At 41.2% G+C, this 19942-nt stretch overlaps 1 protein-coding gene across 5 annotated transcripts in view; it reads right to left on the bottom strand.

Annotated features, from left to right (window-relative positions):
* Positions 1-19942, bottom strand: part of CHST9 (carbohydrate sulfotransferase 9) — a 283501-nt gene that overhangs the window by 205646 nt on the left and 57913 nt on the right. The window contains exon 5 of one of the 5 annotated variants that reach the window (XM_081563150.1): positions 5250-5311. The exons of the other annotated variants lie outside the window; for them this stretch is intronic. Within the exon in view, the coding sequence (XP_081419276.1) occupies positions 5250-5268 (19 nt within the window). The 5' untranslated portion in view covers positions 5269-5311. The remainder of the gene's footprint in view (positions 1-5249; positions 5312-19942) is intronic. 5 annotated transcript variants of the gene reach the window in all.

Raw genomic sequence — 19942 nt, 5'->3', positions numbered from 1 at the left:
TACTAAATGTAAGATTAACCACACAATTTGTGACTCCCCCAAAATTAACTTTAGTTATAGTATTTGGGAGACAGAGTACTCTTGCCTGGAAAATCCCATGGACAGAGGAGCCTGGTAGGCTGCAGTCCATGGGGTCGCTAAGAGTCGGACACGACTGAGTGACTTCACTTTCACTTTTCACTTTCATGCATTGGAGAAGGAAATGGCAACCCACTCCAGTGTTCTTGCCTCGAGACTCCCAGGGATGGCGGAGCCTGATGGGCTGCCGTCTGTGGGGTTGCACAGAGTCGGACACGACTGAAGTGACTTAGCAGCAGCAGCAGCAGCTAAAACATGATTAATTGCTTAGAGAAATGGGGAAGCAGTACTGAAAATTCTGAAAACCACCTTATTTTCAATGCATAATTATTTTTGAATACCAGACAGTGAAGTTAACACTTCCACAGACGTAGAAAAATCATTTTTGGGGTTTTTTAAACAACCTCTTCTTAAATATCAGTGCTTCTATTACACAGATGATGTCATTATAAGTGACATTTCTGCTAGCAAAATTCCCAAGGTTTTTCATTGCCATTGCAAAGGTTTTGAATTACCTTTCTGAGAAACTCGATATTCCAATGTATTACTGCAAAATTATATTAAGTGTGGATATTCTTAGACTGAAGGTATACAGTGACCTTAGTCTTCATGTCAAATCAAAATAGCTCCAAATTTCCAAGTCTTTAGTAATCAGATACCATTGTGTTTAGAAATCATACTATACAGTTGATTCTTCATAATTATTTATGGATTAAATTAGAATCTATTGGAAAATACAAATGGCTTCAAGAGGGACTTGTAATAAAACCCTGCTGAAAGACAAAGATGTTGTTGCAACTGGGCTTATGTATCATGCACATGAATTGAAGAATTTTTCCAATACTGCAGTTTGTGTCTGTGTCCGTCTATGGGACTACAAAGTGTTTCTTAAAGTTTGATAATCAAGATAACATTAAGAGAGACACAGACGGCCAAGTTTAACATGCGTAGATACAAACTCAGCGTAGAGCTGTGGATGGACCTAGAGACTGTCATACAGAGTGTCATAGAGAGTGAAGTAAGTCAGAAAGAGAAAAGAATATTATATATTAACACATACGTGGAATCTAGGAAAGTGGTACAGATGCACCTGTTTGCAGGGCAGGAAGAGAGACACAGACGTGTAGACTCAAGGTGGGAGGGCAGGGTGGGGTGCACTGGGAGATTGGGACTGACATAGACACACGACCATGTGTAAACCAGATAGTGAGTGGGGAGCTGGTGTGTAACAGACGGAGCTCAGTTTGGTGTCCTGTGATGACCTAGCGGGGTGGGACAGAGGCATGAGAGGGAGGCTCAAAACGGAGGCGATGCATGTATACATACAGCTGATTCACCTCGTGGTACAGCAGAAACTAACACAACACTGTAAAGCAAGTATGTGCTATATTCTCAGTCATGTCTGACTATTTGCAACCCCATGGACTGTAGCCCACCAAACTCCTCTGTCCATGTAATTTCCCAGGCAAGAATACTGGAGTGGGTTGATATTTCCTACACCAGGGGATCTTCCCAACTCAGGGATCGAACCCACGTCTCTTAGGTCTCCTGCATTGGCAGGCGGATTCTTAACTACTGCAAGTATACACCAATCAAAAAAAAATAATTAAACAAACAATCCAATTAATAAAACTTTTGTACTAATTTATGGATATCTTTGTTTAGGATGACTCTAAGTAAGCATTTTGTAAATGAATTTGAGGAAAAGTGTGAGTAATTTACAGTACAGCTAGTACACTGCTAGAAAAAAATAGTGATGCTTAATGCTTGAGAAATAATGGCTATGATTTTCCCTATTTGGAGATTCAGTCTACTTTTGTCCAGTAGCACTAATTTTGGGAAACTGACTACTCTCAATAATAAAAAAGAATAAGATTGAGTCATCATTTTCACTCCATCCTGAACAGTGGATTTTTTTCCTGTGAGTATGTAGCATTCTTTATTGATGAAATATGGAATATTGCTCAGATAATAATTAAAAACTTCTTGGACAATCATATTATCACATGAATATTTGATGTTAACACATTATTGATGAGGGATTTTTGCAGAAACTAATGCCTGTGGCTGGTAATTTGTTATGTAAGTGAATACTGAAACACTCTGGTCAATAATGTTTGGGTAACAAAAAACATATTAATTCATCTCTGGCCAATAAGTTGTTAAGCTTTAGAGAACTTTATTTATATAAAAGTACTCATTTCCTTTGGGCAAGATTAAGTTCCCCTGGGATATACTTGCATGGGGCTTTCCAGGTGACTCAGTGGTAAAGAATCCGCCTGCCAATGTAGGAGACGTGGGTTCAAACCCTGGGTTTGGAAGATCCCCTAGAGAAGGAGGACTTCCCTGGTGGCTCAGATGGTAAAGAGTCCACCTTGCAGTGTGGGAGACCCGGGTTCGATCCCTGGGTCAGGAAGAGCCCCTGGAGAAGGAAATGGCAACCCACTCCAGTATTTTTGCCTGGAAAATCCCATGGACGGAGGAACCTGGCAGGCTACAGTCCATGAGGTCACAAAGAGTTGGACATGACTGAGTGACTTCACTAGAGAAGGAAATGGCAACTCATTCCAGTATTCTTGCCCGGGAAATGCCATGGACAGAGGGGAGTGGCGGGCTATAGTCCATGGGGTTGCAAAAGAGTTGGACACGACTTAGTGACTAAACAACAACAAAACAATACTTGCACAGCACACTGGACTATTCGCTCACAGAAGTGGTCTCAACTATAATATTTATTTGTGTGATTATTGGTGTAATGTCTGGCATCTCCCCACACAGACTCAATGCTTCATTGAAGGCAGGAACATTGTCTGTTTTACTTATCTATTTATTTAAAATATTTTTGGCTGTGCCTCATGGCACGTGGGATCTAGTTCCCTAGACCAGGGATTGAACCCATGCCAGGGCATAGGAAGTACAGAATCAACCACTGGATCACCAGGGAGGCCCTGTTTGTATCTGTTTTAGCCAAAGCTATGCCCCATTGCTTAACACAATGCCTGGGACTCTGCACTTTTATTTTTTATTTTTTTAATGTACTGGATTGTAAAGCACAATCTGTTTGTGATTATCCTGAAGTAATGAGGTAAAGCAGAGCAGTTATCAGTCTGTACAAAGGGTATTTTCTTGTTAAAAAGAAGAATCTTTAGTCCAGATAACGTGATAGGAGTCAAACGTGTTCTGTCATTGGCCAAGTCTGCAGCTGAATATGTACACAGTGGAAAAATAATGGGAAAATTGCCATTTGATGGCAGTTGCATGATGAATAGAATCGCATGATGAATAGAATCTTGGAATTCTTTGTCTTGAAAGCACCTCAGATACCTTCTCTAGTCCTTTCCCTTTATGGTAAAGATGACTAAACCAAGGTATAGAAAGAGACAAGAGTAAGTAATTGCCTCAAGTTCACATAACAAGACAGTGGAAACAGCCAGTGCCTAATTGTGGTCTCAGTGTCCCAGGATGCTCAGTCCCTCTCCTCTGGGCTGTTTCTCGGCCATGAGTCCCCTTGCCAAGTGATCAGTCTCTGTTAACCTCTGCCGTTGGGGAGGGAGCACCACTGGTTCAGCCTCACGGCTCCCTTCAAGATGCTGAAGCACAAGGTTAAGGGCTTAGTCAGGTCCCTCCTTACAAACTCCTAAAGCCCAACTGAGATCATTGGAAACCCACTGCCAGAAAAACAGTCCCATCTGATAATCCATGTTGCAAATAATCTGCATGGGGCTGAAATGGTTTCCACAAAGGTGTAAGACCAACCAAAGGGGCTGTAAAGTGGGGGTGACCAAATTCAAGTTCATCCTTTATATGACCATTTACAATCAATAAGAATTGTTGGAAAGCCTTGGACTTCTTACACGGGAGTATACAGATGCCTTTGGTGAGTCAAGCCAAGTGGCCCTTTGTATTGCAGATTTTTTTTAAATCATCAACTGCTGGTCATTAACAGACTTCAAGGCAATAAATTATTCTAAATTGTGATCAGTGCTTTTCTTGCTCTCACATGGCTGTTTGGAAGCATTCCTGTAACAGGTACAAAGAAGCCAGAGGCTCATTTACCCTAAACTCTATTACATGAGTTTCAGGATTTTCTAAAGCCTTGCTTGTCAATACTACCTGATGCAAAGGAATGAGAATACAATTTATTTTAATAAACCTTGAGTGCATACTTTGTGAAATGCTCCTTGAACAGCAGAACATGACATTTAAATTTTTCCTTCTATTGGACCTTGAATAACTATTATCATTTTAAAAGCTCATCACCACTGCTTCACTCCTATACCCGCCATTACAAGAAATACGCACAGTGCACCTATTAAGAGCCGGGCACTATGCTGAGCAACCAACAAAAAGGCTTCATTACATGTAATGTAATTAAATTCCTACATCTCTCCAAGATGGTCTTTCAAATCACAGAAACTGAACTGAATATATTGGGATATGGAATCACAGCACTGCATGATTCTTCATGGTGTCTGAGTAAAAGGTTGTGTGTCTAATTGGTTTACAGATGCAAGGTTTCCTGCCTTCTGCCATCCTCAATGGTACAGGCTCTTTGCTTGCTTTTCATGGGTAGAAATTTATATTAGAAGTTGTTACTTTAGCATTCTGTGTGCTAACAAATCAGTTTTAATGAAGATCTTCTCCTTAGGCTATTGTTAAAGTCAAATTTCGTTCAGGCAAGAGACGCCACTGGGAAGCATTCACTCAGCATCGAAAAGGTGATTCTTGGAATTTGTCATTACGCTAGCCTCAAAACTATACTGGTTACTGACTTGGGTGGCACAGCTCTAGCAAATAAGAAATAGCTTTGGCTAAGCAACTGATTCTGTTTATTTAAACTCTGAAAAATGATTGGTGGTGCTTCGAGATATGTGTTTCCATAATCTTTCAAATCTAATTTTGTCAACTCTGGTGAAGCAAGAGGCAGAAGAACCACGTAAGGACAAATAATTATATCCATTATTATCTAGAATATGGTGACTTTCTGTGCTTTTATCCTGCTTCCTTGAAGAAAAATGAAATCCTACTCAGTGCCTGACCCATAGTAGGCACCCAAGTACTCAAGATATGGTTGTTCAGTGGATAAAAGAAGCGATTGCTAGTGATTTTAAGCAAACGAACTGTCACCTTTCAGTAAGTCATAGGAGTGAAGTTTAATTAACTTAAGGTACCTCTTTTCTTCCCTTTCATCCTTGCTTTTTCTTTCCTGTTTCTTTTTTCTTGCTAATAATACCTGAAACAGAGAGACCATTTGAGGTCTTAGGAATAAACGGATGTTTTAAAGAAAAAAAATTATGATCATGAAATTAAATACAAACTTCCATTTCTCTTCAATCCACAAAGTTTATAAAATAGACAGAAATGATTAATATTGAGTTTTTCAAGGTCCTTTACCTCTTCCTCTCCTGAAACGACTCACTCTGCTTGCTTTAAAGAAAAGAAAGGAAGGGATAAAAATCTATCTTTGATTGGCTTCCTCTGACTTGATTTCTAAGAAGAGTTCTGTCTTTGTCAGAACAATGAGGACTCTTCTGTGATTCTAAACCTGGAGAATAGGTGGAGAAGCACATCAAATAAAGGACCAAGAGAAACGAAGGATTTTGCGTGTTGTTTATAGGGAGAAAGCTTTGGGGGTCCAGTGTATGAGAAACTCTCAAGCAGCCACGAGGTATAAGAGAAGGGAGGAGAAAGGAGAGGACAGAACCTTTTAAGAAGTATCACTGTGTACAATGAATTAGCACCTCTTTCATGTAAGAGACTCAATTTGACATTGAAGTTCTATTTTAATTTCTTGGCCTACTCTTTTTCAGGTTATGCTCTGCAAAACCTGGTCCAGGTGGTATGTGCTGTGCTTAGTTCCTCAGCTGTGTCCGACTCTTTGAGATCCCAGGAACTGTAGCCTGCCAGGCTCCTCTCTGTCCATGGGGATTCTCCAGGCAAGAATACTGGAGTGGGTTGCCATGTACTCCTCCAGGGGATCATCCCAACCCAGGGATTGAACCCAGGTCTCCCGCATTACATGTGGATTCTTTACCATCTGAGCCACCAGGTAAGGCCAAGAATACTGGAGTGGGTAGCCTATCACTTCTTCAGGGGATTTTTCTGACAAAGGAATCAAACTGGGGTCTCCTGCATTGCAGGTGGATTCTTTACCAGCTGAGCTACCAGGGAAGCCCTTCCAGGTGGTATGACAAGAGCAATTACAGAAGTCTGATTATTTGAATCAGAAAGGCTCTGTAGTCCTCAACCCTCATACATATAAAAATCTGAAATTCCAAATTCAATGCAATAGAGTAGACAATGAAAAGTTAGAATGAGACTTTAAGGTATAAGGATAAACATAGTTCCAATGTAGGAAAATTGCAAAACATTAATGGACACAAGTTGTCAAAAATATATATCCCCAAAGTTTAGCATTCCAACTCACTTGGTAAATTTTAGATTTTACTTCAGTAGAAGCAGGCTATTTTGCTTAGAAAACTAAAAAAAAAAGAATGTTTAGAGGAAAACTTCATTTGACATAGCTAGAAACTCAAATAAATTCTTGAAAGATTAATCAATGCATAAATATCTAGGAAACTCAGTCACACAATTGTTCTTAGTGATTGGTTTGGATCATCACCCAAGGTATTGATTGACTGAATTGTGTATTTTTCCAGCAGTTTTGTTTGCCTCTGAGGAAGCAGAGACAGCCCTACACTAAGGGTAAAATTTGCTGAGCCTAAACTCTGAACAAAATCATTAACTAAGGATCATTCTTCTTCATTTCCTCTCTTAATGATTAGCTCCATTTGAAAACCAGCCCTCTCATTTTGTTAATGTTATTATTGAAGTTGGATAAATTCACCGACCAGCTTAACCAATTTGTTCCTATTTGTAATTGCTGTCTTACAACAGCTTTCTTATTCCCTGAGACTTTGCATATGACCTTAGGAAAAAACGCTGGTAACTTGCACAATAAAACTTATCTCCTAAATTTTGCATATATGATCAAATATTTTTAACTATGCTGAATGAGATATTTAATATTTACAGCTTGATTTCTGGCTAATGGTTAAAAAAATGTAGGATGAAGGCTTAAAATAAAGCATTGCTTATTTACATAACACATCCTTTTGCTATGCAAGTTTTATGTCAAAATTTGAAATAATATACTAAGAAATTTTCTTTTTAATCCTTTTTTTAAATTTGGCCATGCTGCTCAGCCTGTGGGATCTTAGTTCCTCAACAAGGGATTAAAGCTGTGCCACTTGCAGTGGAAGCTTGGAGCCTTAACCACAGGACCTCCAGAAAATTCTCTCTTTTAATTTTCATAAATTCCATGATTGACAATTTATCAACTATTTAAAGCAGTTGACAAATCTGCCTACCTATCCAATACTCTATTTTCCATTAAATAACCTTTTTATTACCTAGATCTTTCTCATAATTCAAAAGGAAAAAATAATCCTAGGACTTTGGTTACACAAATACCAGAGTAGGTTATATACGTACATGAGTGGGTGGGTATATTTGAAAACAAAGCTAAATAACTAGCGACTGGTATGACTTAGTTGTTGTTCAGTTGCTAAGTCATGATGGACCCTTTGTGACCCCATGGACTGCAGCACGCCAGACATTCTGTCCTTCACTATCTCCTGGAGTCTGCTCAAACTCATATCCATTGAGTCAGTGATGACATCAACCATCTCATCCTTTCTCGAACCCCTCTCCTCCTCCCCTCAGTCTATCCCAGCATCAGGATCTTTTCCAGTGAGTCAGCTCGTGGCATCAGGTGGCCAAAGTACTGGAGCTTTAGCTTCAGCATCAGTCCTTCCAATGAATACTCATGGTATTAAAAGACAAAGAAGATTTCCATGGGTGAGAAAAGCCTCTGGGAAGGAAAGGCAGAAGGTCCTTGGGGGAATTAAGGGTATGATGATTAGAAGAACAGTAGAGGGGTCTTGAAAGGTAGATAGTGGCTACACACTGAATTATATTAAAACTTGCCTGTGGAGTTTTGAGTTCTAATTCATAGCCAATGGACAGTTATTGGAGTTCTGAGCAGTGGTATGAGAGGGACTTATTCTAGGAAGATAACCTTTGCAACAGTATCATAATTAGTCTAAGGAAAAAAAAAAACAACAACCAGATCTGGGACTTCCCTAGTGGCCCAGTGGTTAAGACTTCGCCTTCCAATGCAGAGGGTACGGGTTTGATTCCTGGTCAGGGAGCTAAGATTCCACATGCCTCTTGCCCCCCCCAAAAAAAGGTAAAACAGAAGCAATGCTGTAACAAATTCAATAAAGAGTTTAAAAATGGTTCACATCAAAAAAAGAAAGAAAAGAAAGAACAGATCTGCCCAGAGACCCTCTGGCTACGGGTTGCTCAGTTTCAGTCACTGTATAGCGCTGCTGCATGGGTACCATCTTGTCCCCCGGTTTTTATTTATCAACAGCACAGAAGATTCATGTTGGGAATTTTCTAAGGTCTCACTGTTTATGAGTCAATTTTGTCAGTTAAATGCTCACTAAAACTATACAAGAAGGGAGCTATATAACAGATGCTGTAATTCTATAGCAGACAGGCAGGTTTCAGGAACAAGCTGGAGCTGGGATAAAGAGGTTGAACATTTCAGATTTACAGCGTGCTTCTTAACCAAGTGTCTGCTGCTGCTCCAAAGGATAATTTTCTTTTTCAAGATAATGCTATTTTTTTTTAAATCAAGAATTATCTGAATAATTTGGGAAAAATTCAAAAGAGAGGAAGGAGTCGTGGGAAGTGTAAAAAAAATTATACCCCATTATTATCTCATATCCAACCAAACAGAAAAAGTCACTATTAATCATAAATATGATGTAACATAAAGATATTGTATTTATTAATGCATTTCTTATTGGGATATATGTCATTTTTTTTTTTATAATTCTGGTCTTTATCAGGTCCAAGGGAACATAAATTTTATTTCTCCCAGACAATTTTAAACTTAAGCATCTTTACTTTATGTCCTTGCTACATAAAACACTGATATTTAGCATTCATGCATGCATGCTCAGTTGCTCAGTTGTTTCTCTTTATGACCCTATGGACTGTAGCCCACCTGGCTCTTCTGTCCGTTGGATTTCCCAGGCAAGAATACTGGAGTGGGTTGCCATTTCCTCCTTCAGGGGATCTTCCTGACCCAGGGATTGAACCTGTGTCTCCTGAATTGGCAGGCGGGTTCTTTACCACTAAGTCACCTGGGAAGCCTCTTTGCATTCATACGTATGCCAAAATACATGATAATTTTCAATATGGTTATGGGATTATTATAGAGTAAGGAGGTCAGAAGTCTTGAGTTGTATTCGTAATAAGATGCCAATAGTGTTTCTAGCAAATCCCACTACACAGCAAGATTTATGTAGCAAATAAACAGAGCATGTGAAAGCAGATAATATCACAGTGTCAAGAATTTGTGCCCACACCTGGGACGGCCTCCGGCCACCTGGGAGCTCAATCTCATTAAGTAAGTCCTTAATCAAGGCACAACTATCTTTTTACAATTTTCTTTTCTCTTACAAGCCCATGGGACAGAGCCTCCTGGTTCCTGGAATTTGATGTCCTTATTTACCCTGGCAAGAGTCATTTGTTCACAGTGTGAAGAAGCTGGATTATTTTAAATTTTGCTGAGAAGTTGTTCATTTTCACCTTGAATTTAGTCAGCAAAATACTGAGTGATAGATCTCCTGCTTTGGACCAAGATAAGCATGGGCATGTGGCCACTGTGGAAGATGATGCAAAGCCTTTGACTAATCTGGCTGAGATCTGTATCTTATCTAATTGTTCGGTCCCAGGGGGGCACTGATGGCTTGCCGACTCCAGTGGGGCACGGGGCTGCACATGCCGGCGGCCTCTCCAGCACCGGACTCTAATTGGTGCTGGCGCCAGGAGCCTCACTTCCCTCACTCTCTATCTGAATCAGTTCATCATCGCCACTTCATTTGTCTGACAGCGGCTCCTCGAGAATTCAAACATTGACTCTGACAACTTTTGTTTTTAACCTCAAGGCTGTGCCCTGGTTGCCTCGGTGAGTTTGACAATTTGATGTTTCTCTTCTTAATCAGGGAAGGCTCAGGACCGTAGCCTCTGAACCCTTGGCACCTGTGAGACAAGTTAGGGCTCCATGTCTTACCCATTAGTGGGAGGGGAAGCTCCCGACTGAGGAGAGACATGGGGTGGTTGAATTTTCTTTACTTAGGTGGAAGCCAAGTTGAGTAGTTTATTACCAGGGTCGTCTGGGAAGCAGACAGAGGAAGATAGAGCTCCTGTCTTAGGGTTTAGAGACATTAAAATAAATCCTGATTGCAAAAGTGTAAATGTTCAATGTGGAGTTTAATGCCTAGTTTTTGGTTTGGATTGTTTCCTTTCTGCCACTTGAAAAAAATTTCCTTTTGCTAATTTGCTCCTGTCCTTTACTGCGTAACTTTCTCCCACTTAGCCTGGCCTCTACTGTTTCTTCTTGCTTCACACCACGCATGTGTCTGACATGTCCTCCCATTCACACATGATGTTTCTTTCCTACCTAAAATCCTTCTGTTCCCTTCACAGGTTTCAGGCTCTCTGACATTTCTGTATTAATTAGGCTACTTTGGGCTATAACTAACAGAAACGTCCAACTCGAGCTGGCCAAAAGATGAAGATATTTATTTTCTCACATAACTAGAAGCTCAGGCCCCAGGCCAGGTACCATCTGGGCCATATGTCATCATGGACCCAAATTTCTTCCAGTTCCCTGCTCTGGCCATCACAGCTTTGGCATCCTGATTGAGGCGTGTGTTCCCTCATGGTCACAGATGGTCACAGGATTGCCTCCACTGTTTCCAGGCTTCACATCCAGAAACAGAATGTCTCTGGGGAAAAAGATATGGGGTGGGGGAAGGCACTGCTCATTCCTTATGTCAAGTCTTTCAGTAGACACCCTTTCATGTTTTGGGGGCTTAATTTAAATCATATGTCCATTCCATCACCCATGAACAACCAGCGTTAAGCGTGACCTTAGACTAGTGGTTCTCAAATTGTGGTCACAGGCTAGCAGCATCAACATCACCAAAGGATTTGTTAGAAACGCCAGTTCTCAAGCCCCACCCAAGGCATACAGGACAGGAATTCAGCAATCTGTGCTTTACCAGAGCTTCAGTGATTCTGATCCAAGCGCACGTTTGATTTCTACCACTCATCTGGGGTAGAGTGGATTTAGGAGTCTACTGCTATGACCTTTCCAATATCTCTCATGGAAGAGGATTGAGTTCCTGAAGTCATTGTTCTTTAAGAACTGGTTTGTTCCCCGGTGGCTCAGTGGTGAAGAATCTGCCTGCCAGTGCAGGAGAATGGGTGCAAGTCCTGGGTTGGGAAGATCCCCTGGAGAAGGAAATGGCAACCTACTCAAGTACTGTTGCCTGGGAAATCCCATGGACAGAGGAGCCTGGTGAACTACAGTCCAGGAGGTCACAAAAGAGACGGACATGACTGAGTGACTAAACAACAACAACCAAGTACACATTTTGCATTTCTTCTGTTACATTTATCTCTAATTACATATTCCATTCTCTTTAATGCTACTATAAATGGAATTCTTAATTCCACTTCAGATTGTTTGCTGCTTGTATGGAAATACAAATTATTTTTGTATATTGATTGAATCCTAGAACCTTGCCAAACTCACTTAATTTTTTTTGTGTGGATTTCCATACTTAAGATGGTGTCATCTGTAAATAAGAGATACTTTTCTTCCCCTTCAAGTCAAATTTCACTTTCCACCAAACATTCACATCCGATTTTGAAGACTCTTTTTTTTAAATTACCAAAGGATAAGGGACATACTCAAATAATATGTGAAAAATGCATGCTGTTTTCAAATTACTTGGATATTTAGGATAGGAAAAATTTTATCTACCCTATGTCAGATCTTCTGCTGAGTGCTCCTACATTATTTAATGTGTTTACACCAGCCTTGGAAGTAAGTATTAATAATCCATTTGATGGATGAGAAAACAGAGGTTGAGAGACTCAACATCAGGGAGTTTGAAATCTGCACACAGAGAAGGGATCTGAACCTGAGCTGAATGACTTCAAAGCCAGACTTAGAAACTCTTTCCAAGTAAAGGTACTCAACAAAATACCCTAGGAAGAGATTTAATTAAAAGGAAACAAAACAACAGCAACACCTGTAGATCTGCAGTTGGCTGTGGAGAAAGCAACTCACAAAGTCCCCTGAGTCCTGCTCAAATATGCACTGCGGTTCCTGTTCACCACTGCCCTGGGCCATCTCCCCTACTGGAGTCATTTCACTCAGCCATGGAAGATGCACCTCAATTCTTCCCAAGGAGCCCTCAGTCTTGTCAGAATGGCCACTCTTCCTCTGACGGTTCCGTCCCCTGCTATCCACCCCACCCACATCAAAATCTCCAGGTTTATATAGTTTTCATTTCATAGTTTTCAATTGGATAATTAATGAAGTGGATTAAGAGTTAGGTTTTATATGCATTTACATGAATGTGCCATGATTTTGGTCTAGCAATTTCGTTTTATCTTTTCATTTTGGAACAAAAATTTATGCCTATCAGCACTCAGACACTGTCATGAGTTCTTGGAAAAGATCATAGACTCTGGGAATGGAGCTGATAAGAGTTGCTTTTGGATAAAATCACAAACTATTTCATCTCCTCTTGGATCAATAATTTCTAAGTGATTGACCCACCCAACCAACTACATCTACCTTCTTGTCTTAACTAACAATGTGCACTCATCACCTCATGGAGTTGATAAGACTAGGAGCACATGCAAAAGAGACTTGCTTTTCATTAAGTCATTCAGCCATATTACAGAGAAAGATATGCCATTCATTGAACGATCAGAAAATATTTTATGGTTCTAAGAATCTGGTTACCTTTGAGGGTTAGTCACTGAAGCAGGAGTGGGAACCTTTTGGAATGCTGCTTGATGTTTTTTGTTTTGTTTTGTTTTGTTTTGTGCTGGGTGCTAGTTCAGTGCCTGTGCACTTTGTAAAAATTCATCAAATGGTACGCTACTATCTGTGTACTTTTTTGTATGTTCGTTATACTTCAATAAAAGTTTACTTAAAATTTTTTTTTTTTTAATTTTGAACTTAGTTTAGGAGCTCCCAGTAATCTGAGCATCCAGAATATGGGGGTCCCAGTTTGATGACTGCTGGAGTAAAGTCTCTTTCAGGACTTCCCTTGTGGTCCAGAGGTTAAGACTTCACCTTCCAGTGCAGGCGGTGCAGGCTTAATACCTGGTGGAGGAGCTAAGAGCTAAGATTCCACATGCCTCCTGGCCAAAAATCCAGAGCTTAAACAACAGAAGCAATATTGTAGCAAATCAATAAGGACTTTAAAAATGGTCCACATAAGTTTTTTTTTTTTTTTTTTTTAAGTATTTTCCAGTGTAACATTTTGTGAAAAAAGAAACAACAAAATACTTGGAAGAGCACTCTATCCTCTCCCCCTTACTTAGCTCTTGTTTCTCTGGCTAATGGCCAGATTACTTGCCCCTTTCCTGTGGGTCCCCAGCTATTTTCACAGTTTACTGCTGCTGAGTCGCTTCAGTCGTGTCCGACTCTGTGCGACCCCATAGACGGCAGCCCACCAGGCTCCGCCGTCCCTGGGATTCTCCAGGCAAGAATACTGGAGTGGGTTGCCATTTCCTTCTCCAGTGCATGAAAGGGAAAAGTGAAAGTGAAGTCGCTCAGTCATGTCCGACTCCTAGCGACCCCATGGGTCTGCAGCCCACCAGGCTCCTCCACCCATGGGATTTTCCAGGCAAGAGTACTGGAGTGGGGTGCCATTGCCTTCTCCGTTTAAGGCTCTGTTTACTTAAGTCTATACTTAGATTGCAGGTGATAATTTCTCCCTAATCAGTTTTTTTGCTATTTGCTCTCTGAGCCTTTTCTTAGGTTCTCTTCGCCTTTCTTCACTTGTTTCTCCTTTCAGAAATCCCTTCCAGGGAGATGTCTCCTTAGGACTTATTCCAGGCATCACTGGCTGCTGAAAGGAGACTCCCTTTACACTCATTCAACAGAATTATCAAATATTTAATATGTGATCAGGCACAGTACAGCATGCTGAGAATACAGAGGTAAATAATCAGATGTGGTCACTCATTCATAGTTTAGTGGGAGATAGCAGTACCAGACTATCAAACAGTCACACGAGTAAATGAACAATTTCCAGTTATGGCAATTGCTCGAAGGAAAGTTACGACGTGCTGAAAGAGAGTGTATCCAGGAAACCTAGTAAAGATGGGTAGATCAGGGAAGGCCTCATGGAAGTGTTGATATTAAACCTGAAAACTGAGTGTAAGTGGCAGTGAGCGGGGAAGATGAGCAGGACTACTCCAAACAGAAGAAACAAACTTTAGAATCACTGTCAGGTTTTAAGCTTTACATTTCATCCTATAAGAAGGTTTGTTAGCCAAAAATAAAACATGTTTTTCCACTATAGCTGAAACAGATACAGAGGAAACAGATGCCTATATTAAGAGTAGATTTTGAGGGAATTCCTTGGTGGTCCAGCGATTATGAATCTGCCTTGTAATATAGGGTACTCGGGTTCGATCACTGGTCGCGGAACTAAGATCCCACATGCTGCAGAGCAACTAAGCCCTTGTACTGCAACCATTGTTCTTGAGAGCCCCAACTAGAGAGTCTGTGCACCACAAAGAAAGACCCTACAAGATGCAATGAAGATCCACAGGCTGCAACTAAGACCCAACATAACTAAACAAATAAATATGTAAGGGTACATTTTGGAAAGGGGTAGGGGCTTCTGCAATGGCTCAGCGGTAAAGAATCTGCCTGCAATGCAGGAGACACTAATTTGATCCCTGTGTTGGGAAGATCCCCTGGAGGAAGGCATGGCAACCCACTCCAGTATTCTTGCCTGGAGAATCCCATGGACAGAGGAGTCTGGTGGGTTCCAGTCCATGGAGTCACAAAGAGTCGGACATGGCTGAGCGACTAAGCATTTCAGAGAAAGCAGTGGCTGAAGGAGAGATCAGAGTCACTACCACTCAGTCTCCTCGCAGATGTTCTCTTCTTGATCTAATAGGACCATATTCATGACCAGATTGCCACAAAGATTTTAAATATATTATTTTTTTTCTTCATGTTCATTACTACCACTTACCTCATGACTAAAATCCTCCAACCCTTAGCCATTCTGCTTCCTGCCTGCTCTCAGGGTCAGTGGCTCTTGAGCCTGTCACTCATCAGAATCACTTTGGCCATTATAAACTGTAAGGTTCCCCCACCAAACTCCAGAACTACTGAATTGGGATGTCCTAGGGTGAGACTCAGGTAATCCACATTTTAACAAAAGGAGCTCTGGTGATTATAATTTGAAAAAAGCTTGATAAACTCCATTATACTACTAGCTGTGTGCCAATGGGCAAGTTACTTACCCTCTCTGTGCCTCAGTTTCCTCAACTGTAAACTGAGAATCATACTGGTATCTACCTCATGCAGTTATTGTGACTAAAAAGTGGTAGAGAATCCTGACTTTGGGTAACATACCTGGATAAGAAAGACAATCTCTGAAAGGAATGCCAGTTTAGAGACTTACACAACTCAGGATTGTCCCATAGACAGGAGGACTTCCATTGGGTCATCTCTGGACATCACTTTGTGAGTATCTTTAAGAGCTGGACAGCTCCACCACTAGGGTTGAAGGTGGTAGCATGAATATCAACCACAGTTTAAAAATCTGCCTTCCTGCTTTCTTCTGCAGTATGAGCTCCACAATCCCCACCTCCTTGATTGGCACAAAGCTGTCAATTATCAGACCATACTTTCTGTGAGCCAGGGGAAGATTATGTTGGCTGGTCCAAATATTTATGTCCGCAGACACAGGAACTGTAGCAGAAGACCTTGCAGGATGGATCAGAGTCTGTTTTCAGTAACTGACAGGGACACCAGGGGAGGAGGCAGTCTCTTCTTTGAAACTGCTATCACTAAAGATAATAAAAGTCTGGGATCTCCCATAGGTATCTCTGCCATCAAATTTAGGCACGTGCTGAGGAAGCCACTGTGCACTGGAAAACAAAGCCAAGAGAAGAAGCCAGAGATGGAGGGAGTCCTCACAGTGAACTTGCTGGAACATATGACTTACCAAGCCTGGGAAGAGACTAAGAAAGTCTCCTGTGCAATGGATCTATCTATTCATCCACTGGTTTAACCTACATGGAGACGGATTTCTATCACTTGAAACCCAGCATTCTGCACAATAACTTTTGATGTTTTTCTGACATATTTGTAGTCAGTGTGGTTTCTTCCACAGTGCTGTGGAAGTTCTATTTGAGAAGAAAAGCTAAGATTACCTCCAGCTAACAACCCAAAGAAGTAGGAGCAGGAGTCTTGATGGGAGATGAAGGCAGGACTGTCATTGCTTCAGCTCTCTATTTTTACAATTGCCGAAAAGCAAACATCCAAGGCTTCCCAGGTGGCACTAGTGGTAAAGAATCTGCCTGCCAGTGCAGGAGACCCAAGAGACACAGGTTCGATCCCTGGGTCAGGAAGATCCCTTGGAAAAGGGAATCCAACCCAGTATTATTGCCTGGAAAATTCCATGGACAGAGGAGCCTGGCAGGCTACAGTGCATGTCATCACAAAAGAGTGAGACACAACTGAGTGACTGAGCATATACACAAACATACTTAAAATGAACTCAGATAAATTTCAAAGTTTAAAACTATTTCCTATCGTACACTGCTCAGAAATTTTGTTATTGCCAAGATATGATCCCAGATAGAGTAGGTTTGTCCCTTCCCTTAAACAAAACGACCTTAATAAAAATGCTATTCCTACAGCTTCAGTAGGAGTCTGTGTCTTACAGCAAAGCTTGCCAATATTGCATTCTATTGTGTATAGAACTCTATTCAAAGCTACATCAAATACAAACTGTAATGGAGTTACAAACAACATTAAAAGTTAATGAAAAATCACCTTTGTATTTGCAGAACAATAAAATAAGTTGGAAAAGAAATTAATTAGGTTAGGCTAGTTACAGTTAAGACTTAGGTAATTATTCTGAATTTGAAATTTAGATCATTCTCCCCTCTCCTTGATGCAATTATCCATTACACTTACTACTGCACATTTTTCATGTTAAGCTAGTCGGATCTCCAAAATAAGGAGGTTGGGACTGCAAGAGAGAAGAGGAAAGAGGCGAATCTGACACACGCAGAAGCAAAAGAGTGCAGGAAAACATCAGCATTTATTGCACCATCTATCACTAAAAGTGTGCAGGAGTGCCATGCTATCTTTATTTGGTCATAGGACAGAAGATATGAACCCCGTACATCTCCAGTGTGACTACTCAAAGAAGAAAGCACTGGAAGAAGTGAGCTGTAAGCGAATGAAAACATCAGTGTTTTAGAGCTGAAAGGAAACTGTAACAGCGACTAGTATAACTCCCTGTGTTTTCGGTCAGGATGCACATTTGGGTGGGCTGAGGACCCTGGTCAAGGCCACACAGCTACTCAGGGAGAGTTCCCTCAGTGCTAATCAGTGGTTATTTCCCTCTCTAAGATATACATCTATTAGAAAAAAACACCCAGATCAGAGAGTGTTCTTCCATTAGACATATTTCTCAGACTCTCTAATGCAACTGTGCCAGGTGCTGAATATGTCCGTCCCACTTCTGCATCCTGGAATTGCGGAGAGGACCACAGGATGGGTTTGGGGATGATTCACATACTGTCAGATGGATCTGAGCTAAAAACCCCAATTATCACCACCCCCAAAAGTCCCTGGTCTGATGACAATGATGTTTGGGTCTCAGAAATTAGTGTCAATTCAGGGCCCTGGTCCTTGTACATGTGTGCTCAGTCGTGTCTATCTCTTTGTGACTCCATGGACTGTAGCCCACCAGGCTCCTCTGTCCATGGGATTTTCCAGGCAAGAATACTGCAGTGGGTTGCCATTTCCTACTCCAGGGGAATCTACCCAACCCAGGGATCGAACCTGAGACTCCTGCATTGGCAGGCGGGTTCTTTACCTCTGAGCCACCTGGGAAGCCCTCCAATTCAGGGCCTATGTCCAGTAATTCCCCCAAAGACTGATCATTTCCTTTTTCCTAAGGCATAGTCACTTGGGTAAAAGTCACTGGATACCACAGTATCCAGTGGCATCTTAATGAATCTTTTGAAGTTATTAATAAGTGTTTCTTTAAATGAAAATTTACATTTGTAAAAGATAGTCCTTCACGCCATAGAGCATCGTGTTCTAGATTCAGTGCAGTTCTACAGAATCAGAAACAAAATAAGATGAGAAGTCTGGGGAGGGCAATGAGATAATGGGGGGAAATGTCAAAAACAAGGGAAGATTTACTCATTTCTCCAGGACACCCTATTAGTTCACAGAACTGCTGGGGAGCAACTTGCCCCAAAGCAGACATAAATATTGTGGCAACAGAAGAGGCCATTTTTATGCACTGACATCAAGCGTGCAGTCCATTGGGTATGACAAGGTAGCCAGAATCTGGCAACAAGGCCACTCTTTGCAGACCACCACCTCCACCTCTTCATGGATCACAGCCTTGTCATGGCAAAGGGGCTTGCATAACTTGATGAAGCTACAAGCCAAGCCGTGCAGGGCCATCCAAGACAGACAGGTAATAGTGAAGAGTTCTGGCAAATTGTGGTCCAATGGAGGAGACAGTGGCAACCCACTCCAGTATTCTTGCTGCAAGAACCCCAAGAACAGAATGAAAAGGCAAAAAAGATATGACACCTGAAGATGAGCCCCTCAGGTCAGAAGGTGTCCAATAAGTTACTGGGATGAGATGGTTACATGGCATCACTGACTCAATGGACATGAATCTTAGCAAACTCCAGGAGACAGTGGAGGACAGAGGAGTCTGGTCTGCTGTAGTCCATGGAGCTACAAAGGGTCAACTTAGCAACCCAACAACAACATCTCCACAGCCACAGGAAACCTTGAGTCTGTGTGTTTCAGGCTGCGCCAGGCCAGTTGATACACTCCACCTCCATCAAGAATCCTTCCTCCTCCCTGCAGTCCTTGGCTGTCCATGACTCTCATGGATATCAGAGTATACAAAGGCAGATAGATAGATGCCCGAGCCTTGAAAGTGAAAGTCACTCAGTTGTGTCCGACTCTTTGCGACCCTATGGACTATACAGTCCGTGGAATTCTCCAGGCCAGAATACTGGAGTGGGTAGCCTTTCCCTTCTCCAGCGGATCTTCCCAACCCAGGAATCGAACTTACAAGGGAGGTTTCTGGAACGATGCAACACAATTGTTTGAAGTTGATATAATGAATCACATAGTAGTGCTACTCACTGTACCCCCCCAAAATGTAACAACCCAAAGGGTCCTCAAAGTCAAAACTGAATAAATGAATATTGAAGAGTTCCAGTTCTAAAAATACACTTGAGATCTCATTTTCTTCTTAATCAGAAATTGCTTCGGGGAAGAAGGCTCTTTGCCTTCTGGAATCCAACATCAGCCAAGTTAACTTTGCATTTTGGCAGAAATCAAGGATAACCTGACTCTTGCCAATTGTAAACAGAGAGCATAGAATTTAAATGTAGGAGCTAGAGAGGGGGGAAAAGCCGCTTACCTGTTGCTGTGACATAAACAAGACTATTTAAATTTCACTGGGTGTTGCCTTAGTAGGATATGGTCAGATTTTTTTTTTCAAATGGACATCTGTCATTACAAACTCAATCAAGTTAACATAAAAATATTTCAGAAGAATGAGAAATAGAATTAAAACTTATTAAACTTTTTCATTACTACTAGTTTTCCATTTAAGTGCATCACCATTTTCCCCATTTATTCTAGATTGCTCATAACTCTCCACATTTCTAC

The sequence above is a fragment of the Giraffa tippelskirchi genome, chromosome 14 (genome assembly GCF_054371585.1).
Source record: "Giraffa tippelskirchi isolate mGirTip1 chromosome 14, T2T-mGirTip1v1.2.pri, whole genome shotgun sequence".
Classification (NCBI taxonomy): domain Eukaryota; kingdom Metazoa; phylum Chordata; class Mammalia; order Artiodactyla; family Giraffidae; genus Giraffa; species Giraffa tippelskirchi.
Note: the sequence above shows the minus strand (reverse complement) of the source record. Positions and strands in the feature narration are given on the sequence as shown.